Here is a 22,126-nt window from a genome sequence, read left to right on the forward strand (position 1 = left end):
GACCATTCTTAACATTCGGATGATAGAAATGAATGTTCCAATGTTCACTTTTTAGGGAAAAAGGATTTGGCGGCAAAACTTTCTCTCTAGACAAGGGCATTATTTTCTCAACACTGGAGAGCTAGGGAGAGAGTTCTCTCCTGCTTAAATTTACGACTCAGTGTTAAGGTGTCAAGACCTTGCACAGCCCCCCCTTCCCCTCTTCTGTGGGAGAGAGGGGGTCTGGCTATCTTCAAACATTTGCCTAGCTTTGATCCACTGTCAGGAGAGTCATGACACAACTCTATGCACAAGGACTACTTTTAACAATTTGCACTGAACATTTTACAAAAAAAACATTTACTGGTAGAACTGTGCTCAAGTTTTGGTAACTGAATTTCGTTTTTTTTATTTGTCCATGTTTTCCAAAATCTGCTCAGAATTAAGATTCAACGATGTCTGCAGAAAGAATGGGGTGTCAACGATGACATGACACATTGACTGTTGAAGTCGGAAGTTTACATACACCTTAGCCAAATACATTTAAACTCAGTTTTTCACAATTCCTGACATTTAATCCTACAAAAAATTCCCTGTTTTAGGTCAGTTAGGATTACCACTTTATTTTAAGAAAGTGAAATGTCAGAGTAATAGTAGAGAATTATTTCTTTCAGATTTTATTTCTTTCATCACATTCCCAGTGGGTCAGAAGTTTACATGCTACCAAATACTAATTGAGTGTATTGCCTTTAAATTGTTTAACTTGGGTCAAACATTTTGGGTAGCCTTCCACAAGCTTCCCACAATAAGTTAGGTGAAGTTTGGCCCATTCCTCCTGACAGAGCTGGTGTAACTGAGTCAGGTTCGTAGGCCTCCTTGCTCGCACACACTTTTTCAGTTCTGCCCACACATTTTCTATAGGATTGAGGTCAGGGCTTTGTGATGGCCACTCCAAGACCTTGACTTTGTTGTCCTTAAGCAATTTTGCCACAACTTTGGAAGTATGCTTGGGGTCATTGTCCATTTGGAAGACCCATTTGCGACCAAGCTTTAACTTCCTGACTGATGTCTTGAGATGTTGCTTCAATATATATACACATCATTTTCCTTCCTCATGATGCCATCTATTTTGTTTAGTGCACCAGTCCCTCCTGCAGCAAAGCACCCCCACAGCATGATGCTGCCACCCCATGCAACACGGTTGGGAGGGTGTTCTTCAGCTTGCAAGTTACCCCCTTTTTCCTCCAAACATAACGATGGTCATGATGGCCAAACAGTTCTATTTTTGTTTAATCAGACCAGAGGACATTTCTCCAAAAAGTACGATCTTTGTCCCCATGTGCAGTTGCAAACTGTAGTCTGGCTTTTTTATGGCGGTTTTGGAGCGGTGGCTTCTTCCTTGCTGAGTGGCCTTTCAGGTTATGTCGATATAGGACTTGTTTTACTGTGGACATAGATACTTTTGTACCTGTTTCCTCCAGCATCTTCACAAGGTCCTTTTCTGTTGTTCTGGGATTGATTTGCACTTTTCGCAACAAAGTACATTTATCTCTAGGAGACAGAACACGTCTCCTTCCTGAGCAGTACGACGGCTGCGTGGTCCCATGTTGTTCATACTTGCATACTATTGTTTGTACAGATGAACGTGGTACCTTCAGGTGTTTGGAAAGGTAGGCCTTGAAATACATCCACAGGTATACCTCCAATTGACTCAAATTATATCAATTACCCTATCAGAAGCTTCTAAAGCCATGACGTCATTTTCTGGAATGTTCCAAGCTGTTTAAAGGCAAAGTCAACTTAGTGTATGTAAACATCTGACCCACTGGAATTGCGATACAGTGAATTATAAGTGAAATAATCTGTCTGTAAACAATTGTTGCAAAAATTAGTTGTGTCATGCACAAAGTAGATGTCCTAACCGACTTGCCAAAACTATAGTTTGTTAACAAGAAATTTGTGGATTGGTTGAAAAACGAGTTTTAATGACTCCAACTTAAGTGTATGTAATCTTCCGATTTCAACTGTATGTCTAATACTTTTTAAGACTTTTACTGATAGATGTTTTCTAAGACCCCTTTTCCATCTGTTTGATCAGAAATCAAAGCCTTTGCTTATTTCACATTTTTAGGATGGATAATGGTTAAATTTTGTATAAATGTCATAATTTCAAAAACATACTCTTAGCTTTAATTTGACACCCACTTTGACATGCTCCTATGAACTTCACATGTTGGTGCTCATGGGTTCTTTTACATGGAAATGACCTGCTCTTTCTGTGTAAAAATTATTTTGGGTCTGCTAAATGCACCCATTCCCGAAGTTCAGCACTTGTTGGCATATCTCAGCTCTAGATTTGCCACAGTTATCCAAGTAAAATTGGACCGATCAATCAAACCATAACTGATTTAATGAGCCATTCACAGTTTCACTTAGTCTTTGGACTTGCTTGGCTTAATCTTTGGTACGTGAAGAGGGCACGACAACACCTATTCCCCCTCAGGAGACTGAAAAGATTTGTCATGGGTCCCCAGATCCTCAAAAAGTTCTACAGCTGCACCATAGAGAGCATCCTTACCAGTTGCATCACCTCCTGGTATGGCAACTGCTCGGCATCCGACCAAAAGGTGCTACAGAGGGTAGTGCGTACGGCCCAGTACATCACTGGGGCCAAGCTTCCTGCCATCCAGGACCTCTATACTAGGCGGTGACAGAGGAAGGCCCAAAAAATTGTCAAAGACTCCAGTCACGCAAGTCATAGACTGTTCTCTCTGCTACCGCACGGCAAATGGTACCGGAGCGCCAAGTCTAGGTCCAAAAGGCTCCTTAACAGCTTCTATCCCCCAAGCCTTAAGACTGCTGAACAATTAATCAAATGGCTACCCGGACTATTTGCATTTTTTACACTGCTGCTACTCGCTGTTTATTATATATGCATAGTCACTTTACCTTTACCTACATGTACAGTACCAGTCAAAAGTTTGGACACACCTACTCATTCCAGGGTTTTTCTTTATTTTTACTATTTTCTACATTGTAGAATAATAGTGAAGACATCAAAACTATGAAATAACACATTTGGAATCATGTAGTAACCAAAAAAGTGTTTAACAAATCAAAATATATTTTATATTTGAGATTCTTCAAAGTAGCCACCCTTTGCCTTGATGACAGCTTTGCACACTCTTGGCATTCTCGCAACCAGCTTCATGAGGTAGTCACATGGAATGCATTTCAATGAACAGGTGTGCCTTGTTAAAAGTTAATTTGTGGAATTTCTTACCTTCGTAATGAGTTTGAGCCAATCAGTTGTGTTGTGACAAGGTAGGGGGGGGTATACAGAAGATAGCCCTATTTGCTAAAAGACCAAGTCCATATTATGGCGAGAACAGCTCAAATAAGCAAAGAGAAACGGAAGTCCGTCATTATTTTAAGACATGAAGGTCAGTCAATACGGAACATTTCAAGAACTTTCAAAGTTTCTTCAAGTGCAGTCGCAAAAACCATCAAACGCTATGATGAAACTGGCTCTCATGAGTACCGCCACAGGAAAGGAAGACCTAGAGTTGCCTCTGCTGCAGACAATAAGTTAATTAGAGTTACCAGCCTCAGAAATTGCAGTAACAGACACATCTCAACATCAACTGTTCAGAGGAGACTGCGTGAATCAGCCCTTCATGGTCGAATTGCTGCAACAACAAAAAAAAACAATACTAAAGGACACCAATAAGAAGAAGAGACTTGCTTGGGCCAAGAAACATGAGCAACGGACATTAAACAGGTGGAAATCTGTCCTTTGGTCTGGAGTACAATTTTGAGATTTTTGGTTCCAACCGCCGTGTCTTTGTGAACGGATTATGTCCGCGTGTGTAGTTCCCACTGTGAATCATGGAGGAGGAGGTGTGATGGTGTGGGGGTGCTTTGCTCGTGACACTGTCTGTGATTTATTTAAATTAGAGGCACACTTAACCAGCATGGCTACCACAGCATTCTGCAGTGATACGCCATCCCATCTGTTTTGGGCTTAGTGGGACTATCATTTGTTTTTCAACAGGACAATGACCCAACACAACTCCAGGCTGTGTAAAGGCTATTTTACCAAGAAGGAGAGTGATGGAGTGCTGCATCAGATGACCTGACCTCCACAATCACCTGACCTCTAACCAATTGAGATGGTTTGGGATGAGTTGGACCGCAAAGTGAAGGAAAAGCAGCCAACAAGTGCTCAGCATATGTGGGAACTCCTTCAAGACTGTTGGAAAATCATTCCAGGTGAAGCTGGTTGAGAGAATGCCAAGAATGTGCAAAGCTGTCACCAAGGCAAAGGGTGGCTACTTTGAAGAATCTAAAATATATTTAGATTTTTTAAACACTTTTTTTGTTACTACATGATTCCATATGTGTTATTTCATAGTTTTGATCTCTTCACTAAATTAAATAAATTGGTCATTTAGCAGATGCTCTTATCCAGATCGACTTACAGGAGCAATTAGGGTTAAGTGCCTTGCTCAAGGGCACATCGACATATTTTTCACCTAGTTGGCTCGGGGATTAGAACCAGCGACCTTTCGCTTACTGGTACAATGCTCTTAACCACTAAGCTACCTGCCGCCCCGTTATTCAACAAGGTAGAAAATAGTGAAAATAAAGAAAAACCCTTGAATGAATAAGTGTGTCCAGACTTTTGACTGGTACTGTACATATTACCTCAGTTACCTCGGCTAACCTGTACCCTCACACATTGACTCGGTACCGTTACCCCCTGTATATAGCCTTGTTATTGTTATTTTATTGTGTTACTTTTTTTACTTTAATTTATTTAGTAAGTATTTTCTTAACTTTTTTTAAACTGCATTGTTGTGTAAGGGCTTGTAAGTAAGCATTTCACGGTAAGGTGTAAACCTGTTGTAGTCGGCGCAAATTTGCTTTGATTTGATTTGATAGAAAATGCTGGCAGGATCAACCAGGTAGGCCCCGCAACATTGAGGTTTACCTGGGAGCACAGCGAAGCGCAGGGGCACCCCCCCCCCCCCCCGGCACGCTGCTTAGGTGGGCCATGCCCTGCATTAGAACGCTATCGGAGGACCACTGAGACGGATGGGTTGACTGGGTCTTGTTCGGAGTGAGGCCAGCCGGGCGTGTTGGAGAGCAGGGGGGAAGTCTCCAAAAGAGGCACGGCTGATGGGGGCCCTCCCAGGGTGGATCATGTAGCAATCGGTCAGGAGGAGTGAAACTGGTACGACAGACAGAGAAGGACCAAGGGGATGGATGGTCTAATGCAGGGAGTGAGAACCAGGAATGGGAGCACCATAGCCGATCCCCAATACAGTGCCTTCAGAAAGTATTCATACCCCATGACTTATTCCACATTTTGTTGTGTTACAGCCTGAATTCAAAATGGATTAATTAAATAAAAATCTCACCCATCTACACATAATACCACATAATGACAAAGTGAAAACATGTTTTGGGACATGTTTCCAAATGTATTGAAAATTAAATACAAAACTATTCAATTTACATAACTACTCACACCACTGAGTCAATACATGGTAGAATCACCTTTGGCAGCGATTACAGCAGTGAGTCTTTCTGGGTATGTCTCTAAGAGCTTTTGTACACCTGGATTGTACAATATTTGTACATTATTCTTAAAAAAATTATTCAAGCTCTGTCAAGTTGGTTGTTGATAATTGCTAGACAGCCATTTTCAAGTCTTGTCATAGATTTTAAAGCTCATTTGAGTCAAAAATATAACTAGGCCACTCAGGAACATTGAATGTCGTCTTGGTAAGCAACTCTAGTGTATATTTGGCCTTGTGTTTTAGGTCATTGTCCTGCTGAAAGGTGAATTTGTCTCCCAGTGTCTGTTTATCCAAAAAAAAATACTCCCCAGTTAACAAAATATGAAGTGGTACTCAGTGATGTGTTATGTTGGATTTGCCCCAACGCTTTGTATTCAGGACATAAAGTTGATTTCTTTGCCACATGTTTTGCAGTTTTACTTTAGTGCCTTATTGCAAACAGGATGCATGTTTTGAAAAAATAAAATGCTGTACAGGCTTCCTTCTTTTCACTCTGTCAATTAGGTTAGTATTGTGGAGTAACTACAATGTTTGTTGATCCATCCTCAGATTTCTCCTATCACAGCCATTAAACTCTGTAACTGTTTTAAAGTCATGATTGGCCTCATGGTGAAATCCCTGAGCGGTTTCCTTCCTTTCCGGCAACTGAGTTAGGAAGGACGCCTGTATCTTTGTAGTGACTGGGTGTATTGATACACCATCCAAAGTGTAATTAATAACTTCACCATGCTCAAAGGGATATTCAATGTCTGCTTTATTTTTTACCCATCTATCAACAGGTGCCCTTCTTTGCGAGGCATAGGAAAACCTCCCTGTTCTTTGTGGTTGATTCTGAGGTTGAAATGCACTGCTCGACTGAGGGACCTTACAGATAGTTGTATTTGTGTGGTGCAGAAATTAGGTAGTCATGTTAAACACTGTTATTGCACACAGAGTGAGTCCATGCAACTTATTATGTGACTTGTTACATCATTTTTACTCCTGAACTTATTTAGGCTTGCCATAACAAAGGGGTTGAATTCTTATTGACTAAAGACATTTAAACTTTTCATGTTTTATGACTTTGTAAACATTTTTAAAAACATATAGTAATTCCACTTTGACATTATGGGGGATAGTGTGGGTAGGTCAGTGACACAAAAGCAGGCTGTAACACAAAAAATGTGGAAAGATTCAAGGAGTGTGAATACTTTCTGAAGGCACTGTATCTACCTGCACCATCACTAGGGCCAGATCATTTTTTTGGGACCCTCCACAGAGGGCAGAGACAGACTCAGAGGTCACCAGAGGAATGGTCACCTGCCGAGAGTGAGAAACCAGGCATGGGAGAATGAATAAAGTATATAAATATTGCTCTCTGAACAACTTAAAAGGATCCAAATTGCAACAGGATACAAATAGATCTAATGGCAATAAATGTTTTTGATGAAGAATACATTTTTAAAAGTTCATTATAGAAGTGTATTAATTGGTTATGTCCCCAGGAGTGACAGCTACTGTATTTCCTCAGGTGTGACACCTCATGTCACACCATGGGGGAAAAAAACTGTCACACAGTTAGAAAACTCAGGCTGTGTGGTCCATTTTGGGCCTTATTTTTAACAGTAAGCCTTCCATATGATTTCACCACAACATGTTTTCATTTCATTTTATACTTAAATTGTTTAAAAAAATATGAATTATTTTCATATATCAATTCAAAAGGCATTACATCAAATGACTAAGAAACTGACCTCTTTTATGTCAATGGCAGAGAAGTGCAATATTTTGATAAATATTTCTGATAAAGTTTACAATCTGTTCAGGCCATGTGCTCCAGCCATGTCTTCTGTACTTTCTCATTGCAAGAGAACCATCCCCAGCACAATGGTGCCCAAATTCTGTCTCTTTGTTTAATCACATAATTGTGTCACATCAGGTGGACATTGCTTTTAGGGACAAAATGTAATCAATCAGAACTATTTGGTAATATCATGAATAGACTTGGGGACTATTGTTTCTTGAAATTAACTTCTGAGTTATAACTACAAGAGTAGGTGAAGGGAAGTTAATTTTTTCATAAAGTACCACAACCTTACATGGGACAGTCACACCATAGGACTGTCCCATGGTCACGTTTGGTTCAAAATTGTAATAAAACAAATAATACACTGCATGAATTTACTCATGATCCAAATAAAAAATCAAAGCTTTTAGTATTATATCACAATTTTAGCCAATTTAAGTTAAGTTATATTTGTGTTTGCCATCATGGACAAAAAAGGGGGGGGGGGGTCATGTCAACTACCCATTTATAGAATTGGACTGAATTTGGAAAGAAAATCCAATGAAACAATGCCTAAGCAGCCAACATCAATTATCTTCAAAACATATAATGAACTTCACTGGGTATTGGAATGCAAAGTCAGTGTTGTAGCCAGGAGGTCTGATCCTCTACATTTCCACAAGTCAAAATGGACTACTGTTCTCTGCCCTTTTTTGAGCTGAAATTAGCTGAAAATGTCCATATGTGGGACAACTGGCATAAAATGATGTATGTTCTCTCTTTTATAATTGTGCCATCATATGTTTAGGAGACACAGCCGGCATTACTTTCTTTAATGTTTTCCCAAAACTAATCTGAGATAAGAAAGCACATCATCTAAATGAGCCCTCCTTTAATGGAAAACGGTTCACAACATAATGAACTGCTGTCTTGTAGAGTAGAGTATCACATAGGCAATGAGTTTGATGGATCTTGTTGGCACTAGGAGTTGTTTTTATATCAAGTTGGCTTATTATATGAGCACCATGATTTTATGAAAATAGCCCAAGGACTGCTGTGGCTCAATTAGAATGTCCAGCTGCAAGCAATTAGGCAGCTCAAGTGGGGGATAATCTGTACAGAAATATTTCACTGAGACCCCTCCCCAACAGATGTGGACCTGCAAAGATAGACAGTTTTAGGACCAATTTTAATAATAATAATCATATTATTATTAATCATAAAAATAATACATAATTTATATTATTATTTTAATATTTACAATTGTACTAGTAATACATTGTTTCTTAGTATCAGGGCCTGATTGAGAAATCATAGGCCCCAGGGCTTTGTTTTTTTATAGTCCCCCACACCATCATTTTATGTAAACAAATCCTTGCACCAAGATGCAATTCGATGTGTGGTAAATTTACTGTTGAAGAAAAAGCCCCTTTATAATAAACCCATAATAACATGTACGATGTGGCATAGGCTACAGTGGGGAACATATGGGAACATGTGTGACCGACTTCCTCGATTCGGTCTTATGTAGCAATTTTTTTATTTTTTTTATTTTTTACATTGGATAAAAGTAGAGACTCAGAGCTAGAAAATTGTATATCATACACTGCAGTTGAGGAACAATGGGAAAGTCATTCTCCTTTGAAAGTTGATTAACTTGTAACCCCACTTTTGAGAAAATGCTCCTTGAATGTTCTTTGTCTACACCCATTCAGCATCATTCACACCCGCTTAAGCATTAGTCCCACCCATCTCTTTAAGGATTCACATGTGAGGCCATGTGGTAGTTTATTTGTCATATACACAGGATACAGAAGGTGTAAACGGTACAGTGATAGTACTTGCATACTTGCATAGTATGTTACCAACCCTTAGTAAACTTCTGGAAAAATTGTGTTTGACCAGATACAATGCTATTTTCAGTAAACAAACTGACAACAGACTTTCAGCACGCTTATATGAAAGGACACTCAACAAGCAGAGCACTTACACAAGTGACTAATGATTGACTGAGAGAAATTGATGATAAAATGATTGTGGGGGCTGTCTTGTTAGACTTCAGTGCAGCTTTTGACATTATTGATCACAGTCTGCTGCAGGAAAAACGTATGTGTTATGGCTTTACAGCCCCTGCTATAATGTGGATAAAGAGTTACTTGTCTAACAGATCACAGATGGTGTCATTTAATGGAATCCTCTCAAACATAATCCAGGTAGAATCAGGAATTCCCCAGGGTAGCTGTTTAGGCCCCTTACGTTTTTCCATCTTTACTAACGACATGCCACTGGCTTTGAGTAAAGCCAGTGTGTCTATGTATGCGGATGACTCAACACTATACACGTCAGCTACTACAGCAACTGAAATAACTGCAACACTTAACAAAGAGCTGCAGTTAGTTTCGGAATGGGTAGCAAGGAATAAGTTAGTCCTAAATATTTCCAAAACTAAAAGCATTGTATTTGGGACAAATCATTCATTAAACCCTAAACGTCAACTACATCTCATAATGAATAATGTGGAAATTGAGCAAGTTGAGGTGACTAAACTGTCATGTTCAAAACATAGCTAATATGGGGAGAAGTCTGTCCATAATAAAGCGCTGCTCTGCACTACACTATCAACAAGGCAGTGGAAGAGAGATTGACTTCATCACTACTTGTTTTTGTAAGAGGTGTTGACAAGCTAAATGTGCCGAGCTGTCTGTTTAAAATACTAGGACACCCATGCATACCCCACAAGACATGCCACCAGAGGTCTCTTCACAGTCCCCAAGTCCAGAACAGACTATGGGAGGCGCACAGTACTACATAGAGCCATAACTACAAACTCTATTCCACATCAGGTAACTGGTGCAAGCAGTAGAATCAGATTTAAAAAACTGGTAAAAATATACCTTATGGAACAACGGGGACTGTGAAGAGACACACACAAAGGTACAGACACATGCATACTCACACATTGTTATATTGTTGTATGGTGGTATTAAATAGTTTGTATTGTAGATATGTAGTGGTGTAATAATGTTATATGATGTACTGTTTTATCTTTTGTTTTATATGTAATGTAAGTGCTTTAATATGTTTGGACCCCAGGAAGAGTAGCTGCTGCCTTGGCAGCAGCTAATGGGGATCCCTAATACATACAAATACAAATAGTAGCAATATCAAAAACAGAAAGTTTCCAGATAAAAATATTGTATAAATATGTTATTGTTATTAGATGACGCTTACCCGACACACTTGTCTAAATTGCTATAACCACCCCTCAACCACATCTAGCTAAGTGGATGGGTCACTAATTTCTAGACATGTACACATGTTCAAGAAATACAATCAATGGCCGTAATCACCCCCAGACACACCTGCTAATTTGATGGGTCATGTAATAATCCGGCCGAAGTGTGCAATAATGCCAAGAGTGTGCAAAGCTGTCATCAAGGCATTAGTTTACTCCAATTAGGGGAGGGATGGTAGTGTTAGGTGAAAATAATAAAGGAAAATATCAATAAAAATATATATATTTTATATATATATATTTACCCCATAACATATGGGGGATTGGAAATGATGCAGACAATTACATTGATGGAAGCCACAATCTATCTGCATTATTAAAGCTAATATAATGGGCCTAGCCCAAACCTTGAAAAACAGCCCCAGACCATTATTCCTCTTCCACCAAACTTTACAGTTGGCACTATGCATTCGGGCAGGCTAGCATTCTCCTGGCATCCGCCAAACCCAGATTAGTCCGTCGGACTGCTAGATGGTAAAGCGTGATTCATCACTCCAGAGAACTAGCTTTACACCACTCCAGCTGACGCTTGGCATTGCACATGGGGATCTTAGGCTTGTGTGCGGCTGCTCGGCCATGGAAACCCATTTCATGACGCTCCCGACGAACAGTTATTGTGCTGACGTTGCTTCCAGAGGCAGTTTGGACCTCTGTAGTAAGTGTTCTGTGAGCTTGTGTGGCCTACCACTTCTTTTGCTGAGCCGTTGTTGCTCCTAGACATTTCCACTTCACAATAACAGCACTTACAGTTGAACGGGCCAGCTCTTGCAGAGCAGAAATTTGACGAACTGACTTGTTGGAAAGGTGGCATCCTATGACGGTGCCACGTTGAAAGTGACTGAGCTCTTCAGTACGGGCCATTCTACTGCCAATGTTTGTCTAGGGAGATTGTATGGCTGTGTGCTCGATTTTATACACCTGTCAGCAACGGGTGTGGCTGAAATAGACAAATCCACTAATTTTTTTACTATATATGTATATTATTTTGCTGTGTCTTGGGACCCCCACAGGCCTGAGCCCAGGGGCTTCAGCCCCGGTAAGCCCCTGCATTAATCCAGCCCTGCCTGGTATGTCTGTGTCAATCCACTGTGTGCAGCCGATTCTGAAATGAAAGATGACTAAATGGCCCACATTTGTATCGATTTCTTTTTGACTAATGAGGTTCATTGTAAGTATTCAATAACAGTCATTGATCACTGTAACATGACATGGCCTAGTCCTGTCTGGTCTGTGGATCATGTGTTTTGAGTGAACGTATCAATAGCTAGAATGATCAATGTAGATGGGTCTCTAATGAGGGCTGGGGAATTAATCTAAAAGATTGTAGTATAAATTTTAGTCTGGATTTTACTTTTCAAGCAGCTGTGAAAAAATTTACAAACTGGTATTTCAGCCATTATCACTGGTAATGTTTCAGGATAATGTAATCATGATAATGTTTCAAGTAGCTATTAGGTTCTTAGAAAGGCAAACAATGCCAAAGAAAAAATGTCCATCAGGTTTTGATCCTGAGCATTGAATAATGCTCTGTGCTTACACTATTTATATCAGTGACAGAAGTGCTTGCAGGGCTCCCCAAGGACCTCCATCTCTGCCGCCTGACAGCACACAGCCTTGTACTTCACCTTTCGTACATATGGTGTTAGTATTTATTTAAAGATCTCCAGATTAAGATTTCATATGCCTCCAAAACCAGGAATGGACCTCAATTCAATAGCTTCAACTAGACTTAACTAGTCAAATGAAAAGAGAGAGAGAGAGATTTGCTGTAATTAATGATTGATATCAAATGGTCAGAAAAATGTTCCCTCAGAATTCAGCTGGATCGGTACAACTTTATCATTCAGCTGGACCAGTACGAATATATGATGGCCTCTAGATGAATTGATTGTCAATATCAACGATTGGAGGAGAGTGCTGCTTAATACGAGGCCTCTCATTTCGTTTTTCTGAAAGCCCTATATACAGTATTCTGTAGCCAGGATGACAGTTTGACAACAGTATGTTTAGATTGCAAGGCAACATGCTGATTTAGATATCTCATAAATACAAACGACAGGTCAAGCTAGATGGACAGTAAGTGCCATTCAGACAGTATTTTCTCCTCTGACCTTTGAAAGAGACGGTGAACCCTTGTTTAGTGACTTTGGCCGCCCTAGACAAAACGGCATGAACACAAGCATGTGACAGTAATTACAGTTGGTGGGATTCTAGTCGCCAGGATTCTCAGTTGATCTCACCCCCCCCTCACCCCCACTGCTAACAGTAATTTTTTTACAACCTATTTCCCAGAAAACCTTGTTAAACCAGTAAACCAACCTTGGCAGTTCAAATTAGGTCAACATGTCCTGGTATCAGGGATGACTGAGTGTGGTGGCTTTGTTTTCCAATGCTACCCTTATGACTTTCTTGTGGCGGTGGAAATTCCCCCCCAAGAAATGTCCTCACCACCATCAGCAGGACACCCCCTAGAGTGGCATGTCTGCCTTGATAATTGCGCTGCAATCCTCATCAGCGTTTCAGATTAAATGGAGCTAGACGGGTCACTCAGAGTTTAACAGACTCTAATTCAATTGAAATTCAAAGTGGGAGTTCCGCAAAGTAAATTGACCTCTTTTACGTGGCACTTCACTCAGTCACATCGCCTTTCTCTTAGGGGCTAAATGAAAGGTATTGGCTGTGGTCTCATTGTCAATTGTTTGCCCATAAACTCGCTGATGGAAGCCTAGACATGCTAACCTCCACTATTATTGGTAAAGCTGAGAGGTTAGCATGTCTTGGGGTTATGATCTTTGACCCTCTGTTACTTTCTCACTCATCTTTATTCACGATACATTCAGGATTATCCGTAATCATGGTATAATACACATTAATTTTGAAGTGTTATTCTATTCTTATTTATAATAAAAATGACTCCAAAATGACAGAATACACTATTTAGAATTAATTTATTTTGGGCATCAAATAATCTGAAACACAACCAAAATGAACTGCAAATGCATCCAAGTTTGTAGAGCCACAAGATTGATGTAGTCATTGTGTGCTAGGAATATGGAACCAAATACTAAACTTTGACTACTTTATTTCTAAGAATTTAGTGGTGTCAATCATTTTGGCCACTAGCTTTTTGAGAAAAAAACATATTACTTTCTCTGAGCAATTGTATTATTATAAACATATATATAATTACCCCAACATTTTTTTCATACAATATAGCTCAGTATTTTTATTATTTATTTTATACAGTGATTATTGCTCATCTTTATCAAGGGTGTCAATCATTTCGGACCCCACTGTTTTTCTTTGTGGAAATGCGAATTACATTTTTATTTTCATTTATTATTCAATTAGTCCCTTATCTCTTTGTCCAATTATTCCTTTGACATGCTTTATGATCGAAATGTGAAAGGTTAAATTCCATGTGTGTACATGGTATCACGAGAGCTATCAGTTACACCTTGTTGGCATCTTATCAGACACTTCCTGCTGTCAGCCCAAGTGCTCATTTCAAAAGTAGATTTGCATCAGATCCGTGCAGCGTTCTATGACAATCTAATTGTGCTGATGTCTGGCTCTCCCAAAAGGTCAGGGATGTGATGGGATTAGAGTTGGAATGTTATCGCTCTGATTGCAAAGCCACTATATGGAAGACAGAGGATGTGAAAGTAGAAGGGAGTTTAATTTCGTCCCATGTTCCTGGTCAACTTGATTGCAATTCTGATATTAGCTGTTAATGATATGCTATTGGAAAATGAATGACAGAACAAACTCATGTTACGTTGGGTAGTCGGGTAACACTTTATTTGGATAGTCCATCTGTAGATGCTCTACAGACTATCAGTAACATTTCAACTAACTGTCTAATAACCCTAACCTTAACCCTTATCCTAACCCTAAACTTAACCCTTACCCTAACCCTCACCTTAACCCTTACCCTAACCCATATTTTAAACCTAACCGTAACCTTAGAAAGCAGTTGCTTATCAACAGATAGTTTGTTGATAGTATGACCATCTGTAGAGCATCTACAATCAGGATTCTCCAAATAAAGTGTGACTGCTAGTCGATAGTAAATGAGATGGACAGCACACCAATAAATAATCTTCAATAATCCACATTGTTTTATCAACCTATTGTAAGTGACTGTATATAGTGTGACAACAGCATAATGTTACATCAATGGCTTTAGATGTAATATGTATGTCTAATGTATTGTAATCAGTTTCTATACCAAATTGTTAAAACTCCACTCCTACGACATCATAATTTACATATCCTTAGTTAAGAAATGTTACACTACAAGCCCCAAAAGGTGAGATAATATAGGAAGATCTACAAACTCTCTCTCAAATTGAAGGTTAGGACTTTGGTCTGTGTGTAGAGTCATTAAGGCTTTCTCAATTGGTCTCAAGAGATGTTCACCGACTCAAAGTGAGACAAAGTCACAAACTCCCATAGATCCAGGTCGTACTCTCCAGCTGTAAAATTAGGGCAATACTGTATATCTGAATGTCCCATCAATGCAAATGCTAACATTGAGAGATATGGTTAGGGATATGTGTGAATATTTTCTTTGTCTAATGCTTTCCTTCTTCCTACATGATACACCTAGACAGATCTACTGTACGTCTTATTAGATTCATGAATCTTTGTTGTGATGTTATTTAGTTATACACGTTACAAGCCAGGCATTAAGTCTCCATTCTTCCAGCAATTTTTTATAGTTGGAGCCAGCTGCAATTCATTCGTTTTGCATGATATGCTTATGCATTTAAAAAAAACGGGATCATCAAAGTCACCACATAAAATATGGAAAATGTTGACACACTGCAGACTCATGAAGTGCAACCTGCAAGACAGCCAAGCGCTACATTAAGGGATCAGCATGAGGTGTGTTTTAATTCCATAATTGTAATTCATTTCTATAAACAAATATGCTGATTTTCTTATTTGTTATCACACATGAAGGTCATTAATAAAGTAAAGTCCCTTATGAGACACCTTGCTGGTCTCTCTCTCTCTCTCTCTCTCTCTCTCTCTCTCTCTCTCTCTCTCTCTCTCTCTCTCTCTCTCTCTCTCTCTCTCTCTCTCTCTCTCTCTCTCTCTCTCTCTCTCTCTCTCTCTCTCTCTCTCTCTCTCTCTCTCTCTCTCTCTCTCTGTCTCTCTCGCCTGTGACCATTGTGGATATACAGCTTGCGTTTTGTTTCATGACACTGTCTAAATTGGATTTTACACTGAGCTATAACTGCTTTTACTAATGCCAAAAGCAAAACAAATTACATTTTCCCTTTGACAAAGTAATCATTTGCTCCTTGTATGTATTTGAAGAAAATAGAGTAGTGAATTATATTAATTGTCATAGATGCTGACTGGGGAAGGCGGAAAAAAAGAAAGGGGACTTGAGAGAGATTAATTGCCTTCAGGCCCGGTCAGGAAACATCTAATGGCTAATTCAGCTCCCTACTGTTATCATGATTTAGTGGGCTTTTCATTTTAACACTGGGTTGTTTGTACAAGTCAGTGGATTTTGCTCGGCAGAAAGTTGGAAAAGATCCTTAAGACAAAGATTTTGTCAAGTTTGATCTAAAAAGGTCTGTCTACATATTCACTGCATATCTAGGGTAACCATTGACAATAGGCTAGCATGATTATGCTAATTACTTACTTACAGTCAATGACAGAACACTGATGATGTCATTTTAAAACAAGGCAGGAAGAGTCAAACCAAAATAAAGAAATATTTACCCAACAAACTCTCATACATTTCCAATAATCTATTGTAAATGTGGGCACTGGTTTGTGACAAGAGAAACAAATGTTATCCCTAAATCACCAGAACAGGGCTATTGATTTAGGAACCATGCGCTGCAGATAGAATGCAAAGTCTCCATCAGCAAGATGGCCAGCTCAGGGTATTGATGTAATTATCATGATTCGTACAGTGCCTTGCAAAAGTATTCATCCCCCTTGGCATTTTTCCTATTTTGTTGCATAACAACCTGTAATTTAAATAGATTTTTATTTGGATTTTATGTAATGGACATACACAAAATAGTCCAAATTGGTGAAGTGAAATTGTAAAAATAACTTGTTTCAAAATATTCTAAAAAATTTATAACGGAAAAGTGCCGCGTGCATATGTATTCACCCCCTTTGCTATGAAGATCCTAAATAAGATCTGGTGCAAGCAATTACCTTCAGAAGTCACATAATTAGTTAAATAAAGTCCACCTGTGTGCAATCTAAGTGTCAAATGATCTGTCACATGATCTCAGTATATATACACCTGTTCTGAAAGGCCCCAGAATCTGCAACACCACTAAGCAAGGGGCACCACCAAGCAAGCAGCACCATGAAGACCAGGGAGCTCTCCAAACAGGTCAGGGACAAAGTTGTGGAGAAGTACAGATCAGGGTTGGGTTATAAAAAAATATCCAAAACGTTGAACATCCCACGGAGCACTATTAAATCCATTATAAAAAAATTGAAAGAATATGGCATCACAACAAACCTGCCAAGAGAGGGCCACCCACCAAAACTCACGGACTAGGCAAGGAGGGCATTAATCAGAGAGGCAACAAAGAGACCAAAGATAACCCTGAAGGAGGTACAAAGCTCCACAGCGGAGATTGGAGTATCTGTCCATAGGACCACTTTAAGCCGTACACTCCACAGAGCTGAGCTTTACGGAAGAGTGGCCAGAAAAAAGCCATTACTTAAAGAAAAAAATAAGCAAACACGTTTGGTGTTCGCCAAAAGGCATGTGGGAGACTCCCCAAACATATGGAAGAAGGTACTCTGGTCAGATGAGACTAAAATATAGCTTTTTGGCCAAAAGGAAAACGCTATGTGTGGCGCAAACCCAACACCTCTCATCACCCCGAGAACACCATCCCCACAGTGAAGCATGGTTTTTCATCGGCAGGGACTGGGAAACTGGTCAGAATTGAAGGAATGATGGATGGCGCTAAATACAGGGAAATCCTTGAGGGAAACCTGTTTCAGTCTTCCAGAGATTTGAGACTGGGACGGAGGTTCACCTTCCAGCAGGACAATGACGTTGAGCATACTGCTAAAGCAACACTCGAGTGGTTTATATTGTTTCACAATATAACATATTTTGCATCTTCAAAGTGGTAGGCATGTTGTGTAAATCAAATGATACAAACCCCCCAAAAAATCTATTTTAATTCCAGGTTGTAAGGCAACAAAATAGGAAAAATGCCATGGGGGGTGAATAGTTTCGAAAGCCACTGTATCAAGATTTTTTTGGAGAGAGATACAGTATATGTACTGCATATGCCTTTTACTGTGAACACAATTACATTGTCAACCACCCCTGCTGATATAAACACACAATGTTATTGAGTAATGTATACAATGCCCAAGCATCAAAACAGAATGTATTGACCTTGGGTATAACATTGTTAGAACTGAATAGCAGAGCTAAATTGATTATTAAAATACCATTATCTTCATAAAAATGCAATTATTGCTTCATGGTTGCATATGTACAGTGTATGTGTCTGTGGTTTCGAATGGAGGTCATTGCATTGTTTATAATTGTTTTTATGTCTTTAAGGGCCACCGTTGTATCCGCATACATCGTTTTTTCCTTGCCTCTTTTTAAGTCAAGTTTTAACTATTGACAAGGAACGGAACAATGCCATTTGCTCCAAGCATAGGATGCCATTTTCTTTGTCTGCACTTATTGATTATTATAACAACAATAACTGTACTGCATTACTAGTGTGAAGATTGTTAGGGAAAGCTGCCTTTTACTAATGGCTTCTCTCTTATTTTCCTCCAGGTGCAACAATCGAACCCAGTGCATAGTGATCACAGGTTCTGATGTCTTCCCAGACCCCTGTCCAGGAACCTACAAATATCTGGAGGTCCAGTATGAGTGTGTTCCCTACAGTAAGTATGAACTTTCCATCATGCATTTAACAGTTCTCTGCCCTCTTCTCTGCCTCTCTTTCTATTATTTCTCTCACTTTCTCTCTTTCCCTTCCTCGATCCATCCCTGTATCCCTCTATATACTCTGATAATGTACACTACCGGTCAAAAGCTTTAGAACACCTACTCATTCAAGGGTTTTTCTTTATTTTCTTTATTTTTACTATTTTCTACATTGTAGAATAATAGTGAAGACATCAAAACGATGAAATAACACATATAGTAACCAAAAAAGTGTTTAAAAAATCTAAATATATTTTATATTTGAGATTTGTCAAATAGCCACCCTTTGCCTTGATGACAGCTTTGCACACTCTTGGCATTCTCTCAACCAGCTTCACCTGGAATGCTTTTCAAACTGTCTTGAAGGAGTTATGACATATGCTGAGCCCTTGTTGGCTGCTTTTCCTTCACTCTGTGGTCCGACTCATCCCAAACCATCTCAATTTGGTTGAGGTCGGGGGATTGTGGAGGTCATCTGAGCAGCACTCCATCACTCTCCTTCTTGGTAAAATAGCCCTTAGACAGCCTGGAGGTATGTTGGGTCATTGTCCTGTTGAAAAAAAATTATAGTCCCACTAAGCCCAAACCAGATGGGATGGCGTATCACTGCAGAATGTTGTGGTAGCCATGATGGTTAAGTCTGCCTTGAATTCTAAATAAATCACAGACAGTGTCACCAGCAAAGCACCCCCACACCATAACACCACCTCCTCCATGTTTTACAGTGGGAAATACACATGCTGAGATCATCCATTCACCCACACCACATCTAACAACGACACGGCGGTTGGAACCAAAAATCTCCAATTTGCACTCCAGACCAAAGGACACATTTCCACCGGTCTAATGTCCATTGCTTGTGTTTCTAGGCCCAAGCAAGTCTCTTCTTATTATTGGTGTCCTTTAGTAGTGGTTTCTTTGCAGCATTTCGACCATGAAGGCCTGATGCACACAGTCTCCTCTGAACAGTTGATGTTGAGATGTGTCTGTTACTTGAACTCTGTGAAGCATTTATTTGGGCTGCAATTTCTGAGGCTGGTAACTTTAATGAACTTATCCTCTGCAGCAGAGGTAACTCTGGGTCTTCCATTCCTGTGGTGGTCCTCATGAGAGCCAGTTTCATCATAGCGCTTGATGGTTTTTGCGACTGCACTTGAAAAAACTTTCAAAGTTCTTGATATGTTCCGTATTGACCTGCATGTCTTAAAGTAATGATGGACTGTCGTTTCTCTTTGCTTATTTGAGCTGTTCTTGCCATAATATGGACTTGGTCTTTTACCAAATAGGGCTACCTTGTCACAACACAAGTCATTGGCTCAAACGCATTAAGAAGGAAATAAATTCCACAAATTAACTTTTAAGAAGGCACACCTGTTAACGGAAATGCATTCCAGTTGACTACCTCATGAAGCTGGTTGAGAGAATACCAAGAGTGTGCAATGCTGTCATCAAGGCAAAGGGTGGCTATTTGAAGAATCTCAAATATAAAATATATTTTGATTTGTTTAACACTATTTTGGTCACTACATGATTCCATATGTGTTATTTCATAGTTTTGATGTCTTCACTATTATTCCACAATGTAGAAAGAAAATAAAGAAAAACCCTTGAATGAATAGGTTTTCTAAAACTTTTGACCGGTAGTGTATCTCTCTGTACACTCTAACGTAAGATAAATTCAAATTATTTGCAAAAGTATTGGTTCCTAGGGAGGATCTATATAAATTTTTTCATCTCTACACCATTTGTCAATGGACCGTGTTGAGGTACGTTTTAAATATATGACGATGTTAGTGGAGGGCTATATTAAAATAATACAATAAAATGTGTGGTCTATTCATCCCTCAGATACAACAATCTTAATATGTCTCCGAAATGACACCCTATTCCCTTTCTTGTACACTACTTTTGACCAGGGCTCCATAGCGCTCTGGTCAAAAGTAGTGCACTACAGTATATAGGGAATAGGGTGCACTTTGGGATGCAGACCTAGGATTGATATCAGCAAAATAATCACCACTGCTCATTGCAATGGTTCTATGCAGTTTCTGAACAACAGGTGTTGAGATCTGTAAACAGATGTTTCGTATGAAGGAAAACAGAATGCCTCCAATTATATCATTCAACAATGTTACATGCTAAATTATATGATTAACATTTGTCTCTTGTCACTTGGATGCTAAAATATTCACTGTGACTTAGCTCCAAAATAATCTATAGTCTATAGATACCTCTTGTCTGAACCTTGGCCTAATAATGTTGTTGATATGCAAGTACAATTAATTGCCAGGAATTCAAAAGAAAGGGAAAATCCACTACAAAATGATATTTTGGTATGTTGATACAGTCATGATGATGTGGCCGTTGACACTTTGCTTCTTGAAAGTCTAATATCTTGAAAACTTGACTGCTGACATGCAAAACATTTTGGGACTCTATCAACAGTGGACTAATGAAAAAAATACTTAAAAGATAGTTTTTGAGTGGATTTTCCCTTGAACTAAAACGTAAATGATTTGATCATGATCCACCTCTACTAGCTGCTTACAAATATATTCTAGCTGTTAATGTGTTTGTGAGCTCAACATACTAACATGCACATCGTGTAGATTTTACCACTTAATCAAATTATTCCAGACTATCTGAGAGCATCTGGAATAATTATAGTCTATAGTCTATACGACCAAAAGCCAGTGTTCCTGCTCTAACTATTCTCCATAGAATGTTCATCTGAATAGCTGAGTGAACAACATTAGAATATAAACCACATTACAAGGTAAAGGTTGACCTCTCCAAGGTTTTAAGACCCAAAATTATTAATGAACTATGTAATAATGAGTAATAGGATTAAACTACGAAAGCACAGCATAATTCATTATTTTTAGCTGAAAATCCCTCTCCCGGTATTGTTTTTCGGGATCTTGCTCTCCTTGTCTCAAAGTTATAGGGAACTATCGATCCATCTCTTGCTGTTTTGCTTGAGACCTTAATCATAGGATTAGCCCCAAGGTCCACCTAGACACCCTGGCATTCATCACATACTGTACACCCTCAATATTTTTCAGGGGGTTCCTGCCCCTTCTTGTGCCAAGGAAGCAGACAAACTTCCCTCGGAACATGTCAAAGGAACTACGAGGTCATTGAATCCCAGCTATAGGTAGATTTTTGTAAAAGATCCCAAGCAGACCCTCTCTACACTCTTTGGTTGATCCATAGAGTCCATGCATGTAGCGCCATGTTTTTGCTTCTTAATTTCCGTAAAGGTCCATGTCCGCCCAAAATAGGACCGAGGATACAGAATGTGTCGTATAGCAACTGCCCTGGTAAGTTCTTAGTGTCGTCACCCCCCCCCCCCCCAGTTCAGCCCTTTTACCACCCACCCACCCCAGCTAGACCACCCTGTGTTGTTGTAGACTGTGTTCCATGGGGCAGTGCTGTGTTTGGTTTTGTTTCCCCCCACCAACCCCTTGTCTTTCCTCACACAAGCACCCTACCAGTGACAAGGTGACTACCCCTAAGACCCTCTATCAGATCTGTCT

The 22,126-nt window shown here is 39.5% G+C and overlaps 1 protein-coding gene across 3 annotated transcripts in view; it reads left to right on the forward strand.

Annotated features, from left to right (window-relative positions):
* adgrl2a (adhesion G protein-coupled receptor L2a) overlaps positions 1–22,126 on the forward strand; it is a 190,274-nt gene that overhangs the window by 93,843 nt on the left and 74,305 nt on the right. For all 3 annotated transcript variants that reach the window (XM_084164210.1, XM_084164208.1, XM_084164209.1), the window contains exon 4: positions 18,435–18,544. In XM_084164210.1, coding sequence (XP_084020336.1) covers positions 18,435–18,544 — 110 coding nt within the window. The remainder of the gene's footprint in view (positions 1–18,434; positions 18,545–22,126) is intronic.

This window comes from Coregonus lavaretus (genome assembly GCF_964263955.1).
Source record: "Coregonus lavaretus genome assembly, chromosome: 6".
Lineage (NCBI taxonomy): Eukaryota > Metazoa > Chordata > Actinopteri > Salmoniformes > Salmonidae > Coregonus > Coregonus lavaretus.